General features: G+C 36.3%; 1 protein-coding gene across 2 annotated transcripts in view; it reads right to left on the bottom strand.

Annotated features, from left to right (window-relative positions):
- The window catches only part of LOC120534250 (anoctamin-4), a 384,157-nt gene that overhangs the window by 118,612 nt on the left and 242,578 nt on the right, over positions 1 to 22,967 (bottom strand). For both annotated transcript variants that reach the window (XM_039761684.1, XM_039761685.1), the window contains 6 exons: positions 18,258 to 18,364; positions 9,300 to 9,355; positions 8,063 to 8,184; positions 7,567 to 7,701; positions 5,718 to 5,814; positions 2,579 to 2,639 (listed from right to left, as the gene is read on the bottom strand). In XM_039761684.1, the coding sequence (XP_039617618.1) occupies positions 2,579 to 2,639; positions 5,718 to 5,814; positions 7,567 to 7,701; positions 8,063 to 8,184; positions 9,300 to 9,355; positions 18,258 to 18,364 (578 nt within the window). The remainder of the gene's footprint in view (positions 1 to 2,578; positions 2,640 to 5,717; positions 5,815 to 7,566; positions 7,702 to 8,062; positions 8,185 to 9,299; positions 9,356 to 18,257; positions 18,365 to 22,967) is intronic.

The following is a 22,967-nucleotide window of genomic DNA, read 5'->3' as shown; positions in this document are numbered from 1 at the left end:
TAGCCTATACTGAATGTGATTGGTTGGTGATTTTTTTATAAAACAGATGATAGACTGCACATCCATAACTGTCTTACACTTCTTTGAGTGGGCAAGAACAATAAACACTTAAAGCCAATGTGCTAGGGCTGCTGTCACTTGTAATGGCTTTCTGTTAGTTGTTGCTAATTGGGAGTGCTTTCGCAATAGAGTAATTCTTTGTAGGATGTCAGGGAAGAAACTCCTAATATAACAAGAAAAGTTATACCCACTGCACACTATGTTGAGTCATTTGCAAAATCTGAAAGGAAATAAGCATGCCAGTAAAATCAAGATATTAACTATTCTTTTATAGTAGTAAGAGAATGCAAGAATAATATTCTCATTGCTCTGAATGACAGTGTGACAAATTATTTCAGGCTAACAACTTTATGTAGTCTGACATTACAGACGTACTGAATTAAAGCAATAAATAAACATTGCTGCTATGCCGCAACATTCTCCCATATTGTCTTGACTCCCAAATGCCTCCTCCTAATTGCCTTCTGAACATTACAGTTTCATAGTCACCACTCAAAACAAGTCTCTTCAAGAGCAGTTTCTGAGTTTAATCAGAAAGAAAGATGTGGATATTTCAGCGGCAATTATTTTTTTCTGATGAACGGACGGCCCATTTTTGCACTATTATTTAAGATCCAAAATGGAGAATATATATTTGTTTCAATCCTGCAAAAAATTAAAATCATTGTCTTTCCACAAATTGTGTAGTCATATGATGATACTGGTATGCAAAAAAAAAATGTTCTGCCCCATCAAATATTGTAAGTATTCTTCCATGATTTGAAGGTTTTGAGTCCAAAACTGGCTAAAGAATTTGTCCATGACATCCAATTTAAAATACAAAAGCACTATCTTGGAGAAAAAACATATTTTTTAATTGAATTAATTAGATTTGAAAAGATGATAAATTAAATGCAATATTGTTTAAAATATAATTATTAATTACAAAAAGTATTCACTTGGCAGTTTTTCACTTATAATTTGAAGTCGTTTAATGGCGAGTTAACCAACTAATGTCTGTTAAAACAGGTTCACTCTACTTTCCACTTATTTCCATTTGACCGATGTCCAGGTAAAACCACTCCGCATGTCCATCAGAGAAAGCTCCCATATTATCGGAGAATAAATCCCAATTAGAGTGTAGAAAATGGATTTTTAAGGACATGTTGCACTTAAGTGCTGGGCAGGAACAGAGAAGTTTCTTCACTAGTTCCTCATATTTCTTTTGTATTACCAATAAAACTGTGGCACAGGCTCTTTTTTCCAAAACATAAACAGTATATATTATTTTGCCATTTACTTACCTGTGGACGGAATATTATGTATTATTCTGTAAAAACCATTTAAACATCTTTCTCTCCAATAGACAATAAAAAAGGCATAAATCTAACCTAAAATATATACTCCTGGCTATTTTGAAGGAATAAGAGAGATAAAAATGCTGAGATCAAAAACTGTGTAGCAAATACCTGATTGTGGGTTATTTCCATACTAATATTTCCAACTAATATTAAGAACATGAAAGACTGAAATGTTTCAGTTCAAAATGTACTTATATTATTCTGAATATGAAAAATATGTGTGTTATAATACAAATGTAATTTACTTTTAAAAAATCGGCTTTTTTCAAAGTGCCGTTTTTCACTGAATCTGAAATCTCATTGAAATGGTGTGTGGTAGAAAAATTCCAAATTCAAAAATGGATTCAACACACCTAAAGTAACTTTTTTTGCATGTGAAAATGTTAATGCTGGCCAGCGTGATAATATTCATTCATCTACAAAATTAACCAAACCAAAAAAAAATGGACAAAACCATGCTAAGCATACCAAGTTGTTAGGTTGATGCCACCCAGTCCTTCATTTATTGGTAATTTTACATTAAGAGACTTATGTATAATTATTTGATAGGAATGATGTCAACAATTATGGCAGAACACTCAGTGAGGTTAGAACATTATACACTCATAAAAACACAATATAAACTATCTGCAGGCAAATGGAGTTTCCTAAAACCAATGTTCTGATTGGAAATTAAATAGGATTGTATGATTATGTCTACAGAAGAATCTAGATGCACAGTACGCACAAGATGAGACTGGATGGTAGGACTAACTTAATGTATCCTAGGGTTTATCTTTTCTCGAATGTTCAGCCAATTATTGTATTGTATATTTGCCGAAAAAACTGTAGTAAAATTTTGAAGCCTGCTAGGATGAACTTGCTTATTTGAAAAGAGATGTTTCGATACAGTAAAGGAATAAGTAATAGCATGACAATATTCTTATGACAGCCTATAATGTTTTTGAGAAAACTAACCTTGAGTCTTGTATTTTATAGTTGAAAACACAAAACACCATAATCTAAATATAAAGTACTGAATCACACACCTACATGGAGATGAAACTGAAAGAGTATATAAAAAATATGCACTCTTTGTGATCTGCATAGCTCCTGAGATTAGTAGACATACATAGACAGTTTTATAATATTAAATTAAAAGAACACAGTACTACAGTTAAAGCATATTAAAAACTTACCCCATACAGCCATGAAAACTGCAAAAAACACAGTTGCTCCATTGTCAAACAGGTGCGTGACCTACAATCATGAGAACAGTTACCACAGATGTAATGAAAATTGGGTTATATGTTTTATTACATTAACATTTCAAGATGCAAAACATTAAGGCCATCATCTGCAACAAACATTAAGCCAAACCTATTATACTTAACACTTTTTGAATCAGACACACCCAATATAAATTTTATACTAACTAGTGGTTAGCACTGATTTTGCTTTTTGCTAGAAATGTATTGATGCCTTATTAAATTTGGGATTACAGGGAGATGTAATACAAGGTCTGATAAAGAATTCTAAAACTTTGTGGTGAGAAAGAGGCAGTGAGATGTACTAAGGTCTGCAAAAAGGCAACAAGCCATTTTGTACTGGTGTTTAAGGACAGAATTTCTTGCCTCTGTCTTAACTAAAAATGCTTTATGTTAAGAAAAGTTAAAAACTGAACAGATATCTTTCACATATTAAGTTTTGTCTCTGGTGATGATTGCTTGAGTAAGGCTTTTTTTTATGTAGGTGGATAAAACTTCCAAGATGGTTGCAAATTAGTTGAAGATGCCCATTGTTCAGGGCTATTGTTAACATCATCATGCAATGGTCTGGTGGCCATCAAGGTGAAAGAAAACATTTGAAATGATTGACAATTATCATTTTGAGAAACCTAAAAAGAATTAGAAATCTATTTTGGATGATGTCAGGTGACATTAAATGCATTGCATCATCTGCAAAATTTGTAACAAAATTGTTAAAGCCAATAATAAAAAGCTTCACCTTATACATCACTAAATATCCAGGATGTCACTCTGAATGTAACGATATACTGTATAATAAGGATATAGGTACTTTATACTTTAAAATAAACATCAAGTTGTAGAACTTTTTCATCACTCTGCATATCTTCTGCTTGCTACATACGTAAATGACTTATGCACAAATTAACATTTTCTTTTCCATCGTGGGATACTTGCTCAGTTACACTTAGATTAGCAAGCTGAGAAGTACAGCTGAAAGTAACACTTTGGGATTTCCAAGTTTCAACACTCTTTTAGAAATGACAGGTGAAGGAGCAATAAGATGTTATATTAAATTGAACAGCCTGTTCTTCTCAAAACCTTTCTTTTGCTCTCATGTTTTAAGTTACACCATATACAGTTGTTCTTGAAAGTTTGTGAACCCTTTAGAATTTTCTATATTTCTGCATAAATATGACCTAAAACATCATCAGATTTTCACTCAAGTCCTAAAAGTAAATAAAGAGAAACCGGTTAAACAAATGAGACAAAACTATTATACTTGGTCATTTATTTATTGAGGAAAATTATCGATTATTACATATTTGTGAGTGGCAAAAGTATGTGAACCTGTAGGATTAGCAGTTAGTTTGAAGGTGAAATTAGAGGTGTTTTCAATCAATGGGATGACAATCAGGTGTGAGTGGGCACCCGGTGTTATTTAAAGAACAGGGATCTATCAAAGTCTGCTCTTCACAACACATGTTTGTGGAAGTGTATCATGGCACGAACGACGGAGATTTTTGAGGACCTCAGAAAAAGAGTTGTTGATGTGCATCAGGCTGGAAAAGGTTACAAAACCATCTTTAAAGAGTTTGGACTCCACCAATCCACAGTCAGACAGATGGTGTACAAATGGAGGAAATTCAAGACCATTGTTACCCTCTCCACGAGTGGTCGACCAACAAAGATCACTCCAAGAGCAAGGCGTGTAATAGTCAACGAGGTCACAAAGGACCCCAGGGTAACTTCTAAGCAACCGAAGGCCTCTCTCACATTGGCTAATGTTCATGTTCATGAGCCCACCATCAGGAGAACACTGAACAACAATGGTGTGCATGGCAGGGTTGCAAGGAGAAAGCCACTGCTCTCCAAAAAAACATTGCTGCTCATCTGCAGTTTAATAAAGATCATGTGGTCAAACCAGAAGGCTATTGGAAGAATGTTTTGTGGACAGATGAGACCAAAACAGAACTTTTTGGTCTGAATGAAAAGCATTACATTTGGAGAAAGGAAAACACTGCATTCCAGCATAAGAACCTTATCCCATCTGTGAAAGATGCTGGTGGTAGTATCATGGTTTGGGCCTGTTTTGCTGCTTCTGGGACAGGACAGCTTGCCTTCATTGATGGAACAATGAATTCTGAATTATATCAGAGAATTCTAAAGGAAAATGTCAGGACGTCTGTCCATGAACTGAATCTCAAGAGAAGGTGGGTCATGCAGCAAGACAATGACCCTAAGCACACAAGTCGTTCTACCAAAGAATAGTTAAAGAAGAATAAAGTTAATGTTTTGGAATTGCCAAGTCAAAGTCCTGACTTTAATCCAATCGAAATATTGTGGAAGGACCTGAAGCGAGCAGTTAATGTGAGGAAACCCACCAACATCCCACAGTTGAAGCTGTTCTGTACGGAGGAATGGGCTAAAATTCCTCCAAGCCGGTGTGCAGGAATGATCAAAAGTTACCGGAAACGTTTAGTTGCAGTTATTGCTGCAAAGGGGGGTCACACCAGATACTGAAAGCAAAGGTTCACATACTTTTGTCACTCACAAATATGTAATAATCGATCATTTTACTCAATAAATAAATGATCAAGTATAATATTTTTGTCTTGTTTGTTTAACTGGTTTCTCTTTATCTACTTTTAGGAAATGAGTGAAAATCTGATGATGTTTTAGGTCATATTTATGCAGAAATATAGAAAATTCTAAAGGGTTCACAAACTTACAAGCACAACTGTAGTCCGTGTTTATATATATATATATATATATATATAAGATTCCTGTGACATGGTTGTAGACAAGTAGGTTGGAAAATGGCTAAATGGGAGGCAGCAACAATCAAAACCAGCTCTGTGGAAACCTTTAAAATCTCATTATTTTGTAAATAACATGTGAAATAAAGAGTTAGGTCAGCCTGAAGGCCTTGCTCTTTTCAAAAGTGCTGTTATGCTCTACATTACACCCTGTATTTTGTGTTTGTTAGTATATGATTACTGTGACTCAACTTTAAATATTCATTGAATGGATAATCAATGTCAATAAACAATGCGATGGTGGAAAATGTGAAAGTGAACATTTATCATACCTTGGCATAAACACAGCTGTCTGACAGCCTCATGTAAGGACAATATTTATCACATAAAGGACACATTATAATTTCTGTTGCTTGGCAGACTTCTTTACTGGAAGACAAAAGTGGATATTATTAATTATACTGTGTAATAATAATAATTAATTAGTAATTGAAAATATCTTCGCAAACTCATTGGCACAAATTTCTGACCAAGATCATACTGTTGCTTCAATTTATGGTCACTTAGAATTGCTCTGCACCTACAGCACAAGTTAATTTCTGGTAAGTTTTGGTGTGTCTGGCTTACCTGACACATATTTATTTGTCCCTACTTTGTAAACAGAACCAATAATTCAAGTTGTGAATTGGAACTGAAATCCACATTCATACATGGATATCAATTTCAGTATGATTCTGGGACTTGTGTGAGTGGGGGTGCTTAACTCAGATTTTTGAAGTTCAATGATTTTTACCACCTTATTCTCCGTGCCATATAGCTGTTTAGCACCATCCTATATGTTGTGTCCATAAGGTAGCATTTTGTAGGTTATATGAGGTGCACTCCAAGACAGAGGTGAGGTTCAGCGAGGTCCAGACTAGATAAATTGTGCTTGAGGAAGAGCAATGTATGCAATACCTTCAGGGGAGGTTGATTCTATAACAGGAGAGTGAGATGGTGAGAGCTACTGAAGACACTCAAAAGCAGATATAAATTAATAGAAGAACCATAGTAAACAGTGGAAGAAACAATTTTCCTTATATTGTATTGTATGTAGACTATCACTATATACTTTGAAAGACAGGGTACCTGGGAATTCTCTGCCCTCTTAAAGAAGTGTTGGGGTCCAAGGTTACAGGAATATTTAGGACAGACGAGGGATTTATGGAAGGTGGCCTTAGGACTACTACATAGTGTTTCTGCCATTTAAATTGTTGGGGAAAATAACCTTGAAAAGTTGCAGGAGTTTAACAATTTCCTGTGGTTAAGAAACCAATGAGCTGTGAGCCAGAAGGAAAGCCATTGGCAACAGCTAGGCTTGCAGAAAGAAGACAGACCAGGCATTAGAAGAGAAAGGTAAAAGAGATGAAACAGAGGAGTTCTTGGAAAGCCTACTTAGGTAGGAAGTGAAATGGCCACCCACCATATTAATAGGATAATACATGAAAGCCCTGTTACACTAGGGTTTACTATTCTTCCTTGTTTACTTTATACTTTTTCTGTTAATCCTTGCTCTTATTCTTACTCCTTGTGTTCTGTGTTATAATAAAGACAACTTTGTTTATAACTTTAGCTTTTTTAATTTACAGTGGGTTTGGGGAAGCACTTCTTTGCTGACAAAATAAGGCTCCATCTTCAGGCTCAAGAAAAATGATTCCCTGATTTGTCTTGCCCACTAAAGATATTGTTCACTCCTTTTCTTTTAAAAATTCTTTGACAAGTCATTCTCTAGCTACAATTATATGTAGCAAGCTGTAATCAGAATTTATATAATTAAATATGCTGTAATTCTCAATTACTTAATTAGCTCAAAGACCACAGAAATAATTAAGCATTTTCTTTAAAGCATGTTCTTCATTTGTTTCAGTTTTCCATGCACTACCTGTACTGGATAAACATTCAGTTTCAGTTTAATATACCATTCACTAAAGACACAATGGAATACTTACTCAAATGACAATGTGTTGTGTTTCCAATTTATTTTTTTCAGTTTGGAGTTACCTGTCCCATAGTTTTGTAGGTGTGGTACTTTAATTCCTTTATTCTCTTATGAGGATATTTCTCTAACAATTACTATGAAACATTTCTAAAGCAATTTAGAAAAGGTTTACTCAAATTAGTTTTATATTACATTTATTTTACCTGACTTGGCAATAGTCCAGGGTGAAGACTCCATAAAGAAACACTAGCAGTCCTACAAATGCTGCAGGGAAAAGCATTCCAGTGTACCAACCCAGCCATGCAAAGTAGAGACCAATCTTCTCACCAAAGTACCTCCTGTAAAAAACAGATCCATTTGATTGCAATTTGGATGTAAAGAGGTCCTTGTTGCTTTCATGCAGTACAGCCCATATCATAAATTAGTTATTTTTTGCCTTCTTCCTTTTGGAAAAAAAAAAGTTTTCTAACAGATGCAAGAAATGAACAATTACAGCTAATTTTAAGACAAAACACATTAAAGAAAAATTTCTAACACTGAAAAAAAGTTGATTGTCCTAAAAAGAAATTTTCAGACGATATATCAAATATCAATATCGTTAAACACTTTCTACATGGAAGCAATCAGGTCTGATAATAACCCATTGAAGCAGATACACGTTGCCAGGAAGAAAAATAGAGTAAACAATGGAGAACTTACCGAACAAGATCCAGAGGCTGATACTTGTACCACACTCCCCACCAGGCCCAGCACTCATAAAGCAGATGTCTGTGGTTTTCTGCCCCATGAGTCCTTATGGAATTCTTACTTCTATAACTTCCCTTTAAAATAAACAAAAGATTATGTATATTAATCCAAAATTTTGCAGAACTCACTTATTCCAGTATAGCATCTATCTATCTATCTATCTATCTATCTATCTATCTATCTATCTATCTATCTATCTATCTATCTATCTATCTATCTATCTATCTATCTCATTGTTTCATTCCTGTTGGTTTCAAAACAAAGCTTACCTAATCATGAGTGTATTCATAAAGATATGGTTATGTGTATACATTTATTTGGGACACAAAGTGGGTGCAGTTATCTGCCGAAAGTGCTAATGTTGTGTCTGGTCTCCTATCAGTGGCAACACAGAACTGGTGGACTAACCTTACTCTGGTGCAAAATATAAATATTTACTTAGGACTTTCTCCATGCACCTCAAATGTCCTGACTGAGAAACAAAAAATGAAACCCGGAATGACTGAGAGAGAAAGAGAAAGGAAGAAATGTGGAGAGGATCACTCAGACTAATTGATGCTATTACGTACTGAAACACACATTGTTTTCCATATCCCCAGTTGTGTACAAAATGGGGAGGCTGATGTTTCCCCATATCCCACTGTGCATCTGCCTATATTTTGTCTTGCCTAGTGACTAAGACATGAAGAGTAAAGAACTTGATTTTTGGTTTAATTCTCACCTCTGTGAACAAATCTTTTATTCAACATATTTTCATTCTATAAGGAAAAAAATCATGAGCACCTGTCTAAATACCATGTGCAGCATAATTTCTTAAATGATAAAAATGTGAGATATGCCAAAGTGCTGCTTTAAACTAATTTAGAGTATCTTGAATTTCCTTTTCAGTACGAAGTGTTGCACTACTGCTTTTTTTAATGAAATAGATTTCTTCTGTGACTGTTCTCTTACTGGTTAAGTACCGTTTACATCCACCTTTTCTATTATTACCAGCATTTGTCTCTATCTGCCTGGTAGCATTCTAATTTCCCTTACAACTGTTGCTCCCATGCTCTCTCATACGCCCTACAGTTAGAGTTGATGTTATTTAAATGGTGCTTTTGCATCAACCCCCTCAGGTTTACTCTATGAAAAAACAAAGAAATGTTCACTTTTGCATACATTAAGTAGGAAACAGTATAATACTTACCTCATGAACTGGGAAGGCTGCCTCATAGGAATTATTGCTCAATAAGCGGTTTAAACCTTCAATGTCAAAAAAAGAGAAAGTTAATAAAGGTTACTAGACCTTCAACAATAAGAGCACTCACAAGCTTATTTTTATTTATTTTTTGTGGAATGATTTTTATCATCTGCTCATACTTTATGTACAGAACACATACAGAATGTACTGGATCATTATCATTCATCATCATCATTATTCCTGATTATTCCTAATTCAACTTCTGATTCATCACCACGTTCCACTTACATGCCTGCAAAAGTGCTGTCACTGCTCTGACCTATGACTTTTTTGCTCACAAGACCAATGAGGTACTTCAACTCCCCCACTTGGGGCAACTCATCACAAAACAAGGCATCCACTAATCATTCACAGCAGACCTTCAATACCAACTCGGATTATCCAGGTTATCCGGGTTTTCTGTCTTTCAGGGCCTGTTCACTACTAATTGGTGATCTGCTGAAAGCTCACCACATTGCTTTATCTGATTATCCCGAACATATGGCATCAGATCAGATGGCACAGTTATGATACATAGTGAATCACTGACCCTGGGTCCAAGGTACTCTGGTACTAGGTACACTTTTTAAGCATCCTCCTGTTTAAACATGGCGTTCATTATTGACAGTTAATCCAATAATAATTCACCACCTGGGTTCAGATCATGCAAGCTGTTCCTCCCAGCCATGCCCCTCATACCCATTATGTGTATCTTTGTCTCCCAGTATTACTAAACAATCAACAGATTATACTCTTTTAATTTGGTACATATATGCAAACACCAATCAACATTTTTCTCTCAGAAAGTTAAAGTTTTTGTTCACTGGCGCAAACTAAAACTGTATGGCGCTTAGCTTGGTGCTTGTGAATAATCTCATCCCAGTCCAGGGCAACACCAGAGTAGGAGAGAACTACTCTTGATTGAGAAATATTTTTCTGGACCCAATGTTATGTGTAGAGTTTGTAAGGTTTCTAAATTCGTTTGGGATTCCCAGTGGGACAACACGCCGAAGAGCATCCCGAAGTGCCATTGCTGAACCCAAGTGATATGAGAAGATCAAGAGTGTAGTAGAAAAGACTTTGACTTTAATAAGTTATTTGGGTGTAAACCAACAAACAAATCAGAGTATATGTCAGGATTAAATCAGTACTGTTGGATAAATTCAGTTGTTTATAAAATGGATGTCTGCCTTTATTTTTTGGACCATTTTGTAACTGACTACTGCAATGAATGCTCTCTCTTCATTTGCTGAGGAGTAAATAAAGGATGCAATGGGCAGGTTTCCTCCTGCCTGGTTTCTGACTCAAAGAGGTTTGAGGACAGGATTTCTTTCTTTCTTTATTTCCAACTTAATTTTTCCACAATTGGGTCTCCTCAGATCTATCCTGACTGTATTTCTGTGAGTTGCATAACAAATTTGCTGATTTTGGCAGCCTTGCTGAAGATATAGAAGTCTTTTGACTCAAAGTGAGCAGTGTCATAACATTAAGTGAACAGAGACTATTATCTTTTGAATAAACGTAAATGCTTTGAATATCATATTATACAGTACAAATGTGCTGTAAAACAAGATTACTCTTTCCATGGTGAACTTAAAGAACACAAGTGGTTTGGCTTCAGTGTTTATTCCATGCAAAATGTAAGCATTAGTAGTAAGGACTATGGAAATCTTGTTGATAAAGGGGAGAAAGTGTTGATTAGCATATAGAGTTGTACAGTGGATGACCCATTCTAACTTGTCCTATTAGTGATTCTTAGATGGTCAATGTTAACTGGATGTGATTAACAGCACTGGTTTGGTTCCCCTGCTTTCTGGAAAATGTGGTGTCATCAAAAGTTGTTATCTGATTCTAAGACTCAACTCTGTCAGCCCTGTATTATGACAATTCTGTGAAACCACAAAGAGAGCTGGACCGTCTTTGTAGGAGATGTGAAGTACTTAGATATGCTGCATATTCTTTGCCAACACCAGGTGCTCCACATGAAGTGCTCTATACAGAAAGAAGAAATAACATTTATAGTTATCTATACTAATAAAAGGCAAAGCCCTTACTGACTCACTCACTCACTCACTCATCACTAATTCTCCAACTTCCCGTGTAGGTAGAAGTCTGAAATTTGGCAGGCTCATTCCTTACAGCTTACTTACAAAAGTTGGGCAGGTTTCATTTCGAAATTCTACGCGTAATGGTCATAACTGGAAGCTATTTTTTCGTCCATATACTATAATAGACTTCTGCTCGATGGCCGTGGGAGGCGGAGTTACGCCTCCTACATAATTTAGTGCCTGCCCATATAAGGCCGTCCATCAGTGGCAATCCAATAGAAACACTGCTGCTAAATATTCACGGGTGAAGGACTGTGCTTATGCAGATGAAGATGAGATGGTCAGGGTGGTGTTTGGCACAAACACAGCGAAACTGCGAGAGAAACTTTTAAGTGCCGGGTCTTAGCTAACATTAAATACAGCCGTGGACATCGCACGAGATGGCACCAGCACAGCTGGGAACCTTCGATGCATGTACACCGAGCGGCTCATGTGAACTGACGCAGTGCACAGACAAAAGCAACAGTTCCAAAGAGTGCTGAACAAAACCCGAATTACACAATTGAGAAGGCAGCAAAAAAATATGAAGCGTCTGACACATACAAGCATATTCATAAGTGCAACTGCTGCGGAAACAAAGCACACGGTGGAAAAAGTCAATGTCCCACTAAAGGAAGACAGTGTAAAAAAAAAACCCGTGCATGCAGTGTGTCACGTCTCAGATGAAGAGGAAGACGAGCTGTTTATTGATGCAGTAAGAAACGAATCGATGAGTGAAACCTGTTATCTTTACAACAATTGACAAACACGGAATGTAACTTGAACACAACACATCGTACAAATACGAACCTGATTAAAAGAAATAATGATAATCAAATCCTTGATGACAGCAACACTCATAACACTCACAAAACAATTACTGTATATTGACAATCATGTTATGTTATTTTTAAAATGTTCCCTTTTCTTTTTCATAACTTCTTTAACACACTACTTCTCCGCTGCGAAGCGCGGGTATATATATACACTCACCTAAAGGATTATTAGGAACACCTGTTCAATTTCTCATTAATGCAATTATCTAATCAACCAATCACATGGCAGTTGCTTCAATGCATTTAGGGGTGTGGTCCTGGTCAAGACAATCTCCTGAACTCCAAACTGAATGTCAGAATGGGAAAGAAAGATAATTTAAGCAATTTTGAGCATGGCATGGTTGTTGGTGCCAGACGGGCCGGTCTGAGTATTTCACAATCTGCTTAGTTACTGGGATTTTCACGCACAACCATTTCTAGGGTTTACAAAGAATGGTGTGAAAAGGGAAAAACATCCAGTATGCGGCAGTCCTGTGGGCGAAAATGCCTTGTTGATGCTAGAGGTCAGAGGAGAATGGGCCGACTGATTCAAGCTGATAGAAGAGCAACTTTGACTGAAATAACCACTCGTTACAACCGAGGTATGCAGCAAAGCATTTGTGAAGCCACAACACGCACAACCTTGAGGCGGATGGGGTACAACAGCAGAAGACCCCACCGGGTACCACTCATCTCCACTACAAATAGGAAAAAGAGGCTACAATTTGCACGAGCTCACCAAAATTGGACAGTTGAAGACTGGAAAAATGTTGCCTGGTCTGATGAGTCTCGATTTCTGTTGAGACATTCAAATGGTAGAGTCAGAATTTGGCGTAAACAGAATGAGAACATGGATCCATCATGCCTTGTTACCACTGTGCAGGCTGGTGGTGGTGGTGTAATGGTGTGGGGATGTTTTCTTGGCACACTTTAGGCCCCTTAGTGCCAATTGGGCATCGTTTAAATGCCACGGGCTACCTGAGCATTGTTTCTGACCATGTCCATCCCTTCATGACCGCCATGTACCCATCCTCTGATGGCTACTTCCAGCAGGATAATGCACCATGTCACAAAGCTCGAATCATTTCAAATTGGTTTCTTGAACATGACAATGAGTTCACTGTACTAAAAAGGCCCCCACAGTCACCAGATCTCAACCCAATAGAGCATCTTTGGGATGTGGTGGAACGGGAGCTTCGTGCCCTGGATGTGCATCCCACAAATCTCCATCAACTGCAAGATGCTATCCTATCAATATGGGCCAACATTTCTAAAGAATGCTTTCAGCACCTTGTTGAATCAATGCCACGTAGAATTAAGGCAGTTCTGAAGGCGAAAGGGGGTCAAACACTGTATTAGTATGGTGTTCCTAATAATCCTTTAGGTGAGTGTATATACCCCGATCTACATACTCTCAAATAGACAAACCACATGTCATGGTGCAATGGAAGAGGCTTCGCCTCTAGCGCCTACGTCTGAGGTTCGATTCCCGAGAGGGGGTGCACTGAGTATGTACGCCTGATGACCCCAAAATTAGGGCGAAACACGTGTCGCGTACTCTTTGCATTATTTCACAGTAAAACTATTTCAATATATATATACACACACACATATATATCAGCGCTTCCTGATTCATTTTACCCTCGCATCCCCTTGGTTTGAGAAGTATGAAAAAATATGCGGTTAACGCAGAAAAACAGATCACCAATTGATGCTTTATGAATAATGGATACTTTATTCGCCATCAATGATTGTTTTGGTGAAGCCATACTCATCACTCACAACAGTGACAAAACAATTACATTGACAATCATGTTATGTTATTTTCAAAATGTTTCCTTTTCTTTTTCATTACTTCTTTAACACACTACTTCTCCACTGCGAAGTGCGGGTATTTTGCTAGTCTCAAAATAAATCTCAGATGCCTTAGAATGCAATTCACTTTTTAACATATCTGAAACTCATTTCCATGTTTCTCAAAGTATGTTGTTTTACCTTTTAAGGTATCTGCAATGCATTTGGAGACATCTCAAATGAATTTCAAGATATCTCAAATACATTTTCAGACATCTCAAAATAACTGCCTGTGCATTTCAAGATGTCTGAAATACATTTTGAGATATCTCAAATGAACCTTGTATGCATTTTAAGTTGTCTTTTAATCACTTATATAAAGATATATATATATTTTATAAAGCCTGTGGTTTTACCTGATTTACAATTAAAAATATGAATCAATATATTCGATAAAAGAAACTCTAAAAGAGTACATTTGTAGCATGGTTTAGACTTTAGCTGGAAATAACCATCGATTGATATGGGTGAATAAACCCTTTACTTGAAACTACTACCTGATGTAGCCATAGCTAAAAAACTTTTCTACACAGCACATGTTATCACAATAAATTATGAAAGAAGAGAGCTTAAGTTAAAGATATGTCATGTTGCAATGTCATCATCAACATTTTTATACTAGGCTTTGGATGTGAAAACATATAGTAACTATTAGCAATCCCAACAAGTTTGGTGGGTGGAACAGTCTTCTTGTTTGTTTAACTGCAGTTTTTATTTTCTTCAAGATTTCCCTGTGTTTGCTACCATATTTAAACCATTGTCTCCATGAAGCTGTTCAAGCTATTATCCTTCCATAACAACAAATAAATGTTGTGTTTCGGAAACAAAAACGTCTTCTGTCCTTTCCTATGGAGACAGCCCAAGATAAACAAAGTCAATGCTACATGATCAATTTCTTCAATTAAGATGTAAAGTTAGTTCCAGAGATTAACTATCTACACTAATCACGGTTGTACAGGACAGCAGAGTTGCAATCACTCTAAAACACACTTCATTAGAGAAATTGACAACATCGACTTAAGAAGCTTAAGTAAATAAGTAATTAAGTTAAAGAGAAAAACACTTGGGGGTCATCATATACATGATGAAGAAATGTACTGTACAGAAACAGTTTAAAGAGATTCTTCAATTGGGTATTTTAATACTGAATGAGCTAATGAGGAATTAGGAGATGAAACCTGAAGAGTGGGGAAATTGATGAGTGAACTATAAAAACAGTATTTCTTTAGTGCATTATGAGGAAAGTTTCAGTTCACAGTAGATCTTAATGAGAGCAGTAGCAAAATGTTTGGATTCTGCACAATTAGCTCATACCTCTTTAAACAGTATTTCGATTATAAACTGTACATGTGGAGCACATTCCTTTTGGGTGTTGGAAAGGTACCAGGCATCAGACGAGCTACACTATTTAAACATAATTTAAATATTGAAATTCATTGGGCTCATCAAGGTATTGAGGAGATGAAAACCCTGTATGTACTGACCCAATACTCTTATTAACCTAACCCTCTAACTCAAACAAATTTCCTGAAAATATTCTACTTTTGATGGATGAAAATGCATTTAGAGTTGGATTTGCTGAATCGCCTTGGAACTTGATTCACTCAGCAGTTGGTTCCTTACTATGAACGATATAAAAATTTGAAAAAAATCATGGTAGAAATAGCTATGAACTAAACGATATGTACATATTTATACACATACATTATTGTGAGGGGATGCCTGGGCAGATGCAAGTCAGATGGTATGATCATTTTTGGTCATTATTATGTTGTAATAAAATACATAGTCCATACATTTTGGAAAACCAGATAGAAGTTCACCCATTATATACTAGTACTGGCTAACAACCTGTTAAATAGGAGGTACTGTAATACCTGTTATACAGGAAGGGCAGTAGGGAATATTGCATCTTTAGTATAAAATATCCCAATTACAACAGATCGCAGCATGAAAGTTCTTTGCCTTAAAAAGGATTCTCAGTCATCCATTGCAGTGAGTAAGTGACCTGAGGTTTGACTGGCACTTTAATAAGCAGAAAGGGTAAAAGACAGTAGCTATGAGACAGCATGATATCCTGTGTAGCTCTGTGTAGCTCCACCTACTCAAAGCATCATGATGCACCAACATTGATGGACTGAAAGCCAGAAGTCTACGTGACCATCATCATCAGGTCCTTCCATGAAAACCCTAAATACAAAGAGGACGGTTTGACTTATGTTAGGTAGATTGCCCAGAGGGGACTGGGCGGTCTCGTGGTCTGGAATCCCTACAGATTTTATTTTTTTCTCCAGCCTTTGGAGTTTTTTTTTTTCTGTCCACCCTGGCCATCGGACCTTACTTATTCTATGTTAATTAATGTTGACTTATGTTTATTTTTTATTGTGTCTTCTATTTCTCTAATCATTTTGTAAAGCACTTTGAGCTACATTTTTTTGTATGAATATGTGCTATATAAATAAAAGTTGATTGATTTTGTTTCACTATTTTAAAAGTCAGCACAATCATCCATATAGAAATGTATCTACTTGTGGCTTACCTCTTTCTCTATACAGAATTCAACAGTGTTGTGACCTAAAATATTTATGCATATTTTTCTGCAAAAAAATTCTGATTCTTGACCCACCATCTATTTTAAAAGAAGTACAAAATACTCAGTCAACTAGGAGTACATTTTTTAAAAGCGTTGTCCTGAATTGAATGAAAGATCACTGATCCTGTCATAATGTAGCTGGCACCTGAGTCAGGTTGATGATCTGGCACTATTACCTTCTTATTCATACTTGAAGCACATGCTCATCCTTCATGCCACTTGAACCTACGGCACTGTCTTCTGCTGCATGAGTGTTGTTAGCTTCCTTAAATTTGCAAACAGCAGCAGAATGTCATTTTTACACACCTGCTACTCCTCTGTTATATTGTTTTGGGGAAATAGTGTTTAATTCTCTTTTCTAGCCTTGGCAATTCTCTAACAAGGAATTACTGTACTTGAATTGTGCCCTCTCAAACAGTTCAGCAGCTTCTGTCATTCCAATCTGCTTCAGACAGGAAAACGTGAGATCCTTTCACAGAAACCTAAAATCTGTGTAATATAAATATAGGGTATCTTATCCCACATACTGTATTATCTTTTCTCACTTCAATGTGCTTGATCAGCCTATTCCACACAGCTTCATCCTCAGATTGGAATTCCTTATAAAATAAAAGGTAATTTCCCCAAGCCGCTAGTGTGAAGCAACAACACCTCATCATGGTGTCTCAACATCCTGCAAAGGCTCTTTGGACATAACATTTTTGCATGAACTTTTATGGCAATAAGGCTGACATAGTAGGGCTTCAATGGTAGAAAAGCCTTATAAGGATCTCTGCCATTTTGATAAGACAAACTTGGAGCAGGAGCTTGACTGGCAAGGAAGAGGAGGAAGAAGAGGTGGTCAGTAAATTGAGGAAGCAGAAGGCTTGGACATAGGAAGGAATACATGTGCTGTAGTTTGCTAGTACGGCATACTGTGTTTAGACTGGCCCAAAAATGCATACTCTTTTTTATTTTGGCTCCTTTACTTTTTTTTTAGCTCTGGTTTTTACTCTCTCAATTTTCAATTTATTTTTGATTATCTTTCCAAATTTATGGTGGATTATACTGTTGTCATTCAGGGTCTTTTCAGGGCATGGGGTCAACTCCAGTGCACAGTGCATTCTGTCATTACTTACAGTATATGAGTTGTGACTAATGTGGTGAAGAAAGCTGGGCTTTCACTCTCTATGGATGGTTTAGTAACAAAGACACTTTCATATAAACATACAGTAAGTCAGAAAAATGTGTGTCCTCCAGAGATTAATTAAAGCAAAAAGGACAGCATTGGAGTCAAGTTTTATTTCTTTTTTGAAAGCTTCTAAACAATTGTTTTTATATACTGTATATGCCTTAGGAAAACATAACATGTAAATATAAAGATGACAAATGCATCAAAAATTATGTTTGGGTGCAAAATTAAAGAAAACCTTTGCACGTTTATCACTATGACTGATAAAGTCACAGGAGCCAAAAACAGAGAGTTCTGAATAAAATAGTATAATTATCCTGGGTATTTACTGATGCTTCCCAAATGTAAACATACATTTTAATGTTATATAAAAATTTCCACTGTTAGTCTGCAATCAGGACTCACCAATTTTATTCTTTCCTTCTTCATATTTCACTCTCTGTAGAATATGATGAACGATCCGACTTCTGGTGGCATTGTTGAAGAATGTATCCTTGTTATGTATGATGAAGCTTCAAGAACATAAAAAATATCAAACCAGATTAGAGTTCAACATACTGAAGATGTATAAGAACACATTTTTGCAACTTTACTGTAAGTGTATATCTAGAATATTACATTACATTTGTTTCTGGTGAGTAAAGAAGATGAACAATTATCCTGTAAACAGAATTACTGTATATACCTCAAGTGTGTACACATATTTACCCATTAATATTTGTTTACATTTTAGTGAAATCAAACAGTTACTGGTACTGTATATATACTGTATTATTTATTTTTATTTTACTCAAAAACCATGCCTCCCTACATAAAAAAATGACATTTGAATTTTTAGGTTTGCTGATGGTCTGTTTTACACCCTTTTTAATTAGTTATACTTAAATTTACTTCATGTCAGTCCCAATATTTAAGTACACATTTTATTGTAAAATATTTAAGCATTTATTTTCAGAAATATTTACAAATGAAACATAGTATTGTTTACCTTTAAATGATATTCATCTTTTCACTTCAGATTAGAACTACTTTAATAGACACCAAACTACCTTTAGTGTCTCAATATGTAATGTGTCAAGTCTGCTTTGATCGGAGAATAAAATCTGTTAACAGAAAGCACCATGAAGCAGGTATTTTTAGGTGATCCTTGTTACCTCCTGATGTGATATGTCCTTCAAAAGTGTACTTTAAAACCATTATTGAGTCCTCATATATACAGCATCTGAGAAGATGATGGGTCTCCTCACCTGAATTGGACCTCTCTTGCTGGCCTATATATACAACTGTAGCTGTTGTCAGGCCACATATATATAGTTTTTTTTACAATACTGGTGATGTAAGAACAGGGCAACATCAGTACATTTCAGCCATTTTTTTTACACCTGCTTAATCCAATTCAGTGCCACACAGGGCACAGGCTATCCTGTCCGCTTGGGGCACAAGACAGGAATAAAACCTGGACACAATCAGACAAATAGGCAAATTAAGAAGCTCTAACAGTCACTTCTTTAGGATGTGAGAGGAAAACTTGAACATCCAAAATAAAAATAAAAAACCATGCTGGCTTTGAAAGTATATGAAAACTCTATAAAAAAGACCCTGATCAAAGCAGGAATTTGGAGCTGTAAGGTTGTAGTGCCCACAGTTGAGTCTCAGTACCACCAACATCATTAAGTTGTTAAAAAAATGAGAGTGCCTAGAATGTGAAAGGTTCCTTTCATTATTATAGTATTATTATGGTATTATATGGTATTTGTAGGTGTGAAAATGTTGGTGCAGCCATACCATTTCTCTACCGTTTCTAGATAAATGATTACATTGAGTATATGGTAGAAAATTGGAGAAAATAATTGCTTAAGAAGACAGAGAAGAGAGTTTTCATAAACAAATAAGTTCAATTATTGAGGGAAGCATACGACATATTTTACATCTGGTTTCAACCAGATTTCTACACCTTAGTGTAGAAATGTCACTTCTTAGCACAGAATAAAAGATTATAAACTTCATTATCCAGTCACCCTTATAAGACTGTTTTGCTACAAACTCAGAGAGACACTTGGTGAATACAAGAAACTGCTATACATTATTTAGGTGACACAAATCCAAATCAGGACTGTGCTGGGAAACTTTAAACACAAAGATAATATCTGCACTAATTAAATTCAAAGCTATAGATTAACTCATCTCCTTTGAGACATTATGTTCCACAGTAAAAGGCACTTAAACAATTGAACTGCAAGTGTAAAACACCTTCACTCAGATTTCACTGTAGAATAGCTCCAAATAAAAGGAAGGGCAAAAGAACAAACAATCAAACAAACAATAAACAAACATCAGGAGCTTTGATAGAGGCTATTAACTTGGGTCACGGTTATACAATAGTTAACTAAAATTGGCAATTTTATAAATATCTTAACTTTTGTTACTTGGGTGACACAGCCTACCCTCTATTGCACACTGGATTTGGAATGGTCGGTTTAAAGTTATCAGATATGTTGACTTGATTAATTCTTTAAAAAGCCAACTTAAAACTCATCTGTAAGGTATTTAGCTAAGTATGTATATTCCCAATGTGACATATTGTTCAAAAACAATCTAGACTCAGTGGGCAGCACAATGGCATCTCATCTGTCAAGTTTTACTTTTAAAATCACAATCTGAATCCTGTCTGTGTCAAGTTTGAATGTTCTCTAGTATGCTTTCCTACTGGTATTGCAATTTTCACCTGTACTAATGGCCAATGCGGTACCCGTGAGCTACAAGGCCAAATAAATACGGGCATATTAGGATGACTGGCAACTCTAATGTGGTCCAGTGTACGTGTGTGTTTCCTGGGATGGGCTGGTACCATATGTAAAATCTGCGAAACATGAGACCTACCACAAGATGTTCTTCAAACCTTCAGAATGGTGGCAAAAATGTATCCTGTAGGATGGAGAGTTCTAAACATTAATAAACATTAATTTGATTTCATCCTTTAGTGGATCAGTTCCTGTGTTTTGGCAAATGCTGCTCACATAGACCTCTGTTATGTCCCAGACCCAGCAGGTTCTCCTGCAGTTCCAACCAGGGTTAGGTCCGTATTATAGCTTTAATAATAACATTTTGATTGTATTATATTTGATTTGGCAAATACATAAAGAAATATTCTTTAACTACTGGGTCAAAATGTTTCTTATAAATTAAATGTTATATAGTCAAAAGTTTTGAAAAAAAAAAATAGCAGCTAGCTTTCATCTTTAGATTTCAACGTCACACAGCACTTTTATAAGGGTTTCTTAATCCTGGGCTTGCCCAGAAGCAGAGTTGCAGGATAAGAATCTTCATAATTTCAAATAACATGTTGTAAATCATACAGTAATTAAAAGATTATCCTAGTGTTATTAAGCTGTTGGGCAGAGTGTTGGCTTTGAAGCTAGGGATTTGTACTGGAAATCAGAAGGCTACCGGTTCGAATTCCATTAACGGCAAAATTGATTCTACTTCATTGGGCCATTGAGCAAGGCCCTTAACATGCAATTGCTCTGTCCTGGGTATGATGTTAATCTGCATCCAGCCCTTCATGTAAGCCCTCCAACCTGCAGGGAAAAACCTGGGGGTTGGTGGCAGAATTGGCACTCTGGCCACCATAAAAAAACCTTACATTCTTCCACTCCATCTGTACTAATATGGTGTTGAGGTGTCACCCATTGCATGGCTGCACTCGGGTCCTAATCTGGGATCCTGAGTTGGTTTGTCATGTGATGGGTATGACAACGTGCTGTATCAGCTTGTGCTCCTAACCTCTCTCTCTATTAAGCTGTAACATAAAATTAGGTAAAAGAATGTCTTGGAAGACAGACGATTATTGGTAATTGAAGACTCTTTGCTATCCTGAAAAAATGGTTGCATTTCAAACCCATTTTTCTCAGAATTATACATTGCTCATTTCAGAAGTGAAAAGGTCATATAAAGTAGTACTCTTACAAAATCAGAGCATTGTTTAAGAAGATTGCCCACTACAGCACAAGGTTACCTTCAAAGAATGAGTCATTATTAGTGACCAACATAAATAAATCCAAAAATCTCTAATGCTTCTTGGCACCCCACAGCTATCAATTAAATTTGAAGGTCAGGAAAACGACCCTCTCAGCACTTAGCCGACTTCTTCATAAACTGCACTAGCAAATCTGTGTCACAGAAAATTGTATGCCAAACATGTTTTACATCAGATCGTTGTGATAATGAATTCCTAATCATTTAAATAAAAATATATTTTGTACGTTTCAAAGCTAATATCATAACAGGCTTATGGAGTGAACCTGATATGCTGCAGTGATGTCACCACCCCATACAGAACAGGAGCTGTCACAGCTTTCAAGGCTAGATGAATCAAATCCTTTCACTCACAAGGCAACGTTCCATTCCAAAGGTTGGTTGGATAAATGAGGACAGAAGTTTATTTTCCTGCAGGGGACTGTCTTGCTGGGAATGGCACAGTCCTACTTTGCAACGGAAAGTTAATTTAAGCTTTCATGGAAAACTGCAACAGTTTTGCAAGTAAACCTAGCACAAAAATGGAATATTGGGATCTAACCTCACAGGAGGAAGGATAACAATATATCGATCAGTTTCAACAAGTTAAGATTCTGCTTTTGTTTTTGCAATGACTGTTGGTTTCAACTGACACAGAGTAGTGGATAGCGTAATGTCATCTGGCACCCACAAGAGAGCTAAAATGCCTGATGAACAAAGGCAACAAAAGAAAGGGACATAAGAGCTATCATATCCGGAGAACAAACGTTCCAAAATGCACAATGTGATTGAAAAAGATGGACTTTCCATTGTACTATTGTGTCCATTTTACCAAACATTCATTTCTCTATGCTAGTATATAAATACACTATATATTAACCCACTATATTAAATTATATAAAGCAGGTTTGAAATTGAATGTGTGGTTGGATATATATGCTGTCACACATGTGGGAGTAGGAGGCAGCTAAAGGGCTAAAGTAATGGTAATACCACATCCAACCAGTGGGGTTGCACTGACTGTTTTTCTCAGTTCCCTGCAGACTTTTCTCAAGAAATTCTGCCAGGTTCCGGCGTCTCCGAAGACCTCACTTCCAGTTC

This window comes from Polypterus senegalus, chromosome 8 (genome assembly GCF_016835505.1).
Source record: "Polypterus senegalus isolate Bchr_013 chromosome 8, ASM1683550v1, whole genome shotgun sequence".
Lineage (NCBI taxonomy): Eukaryota > Metazoa > Chordata > Cladistia > Polypteriformes > Polypteridae > Polypterus > Polypterus senegalus.
The sequence above is the reverse complement of the archived record's forward strand: the minus strand, read 5'-3'. Positions and strand labels throughout refer to the sequence as shown.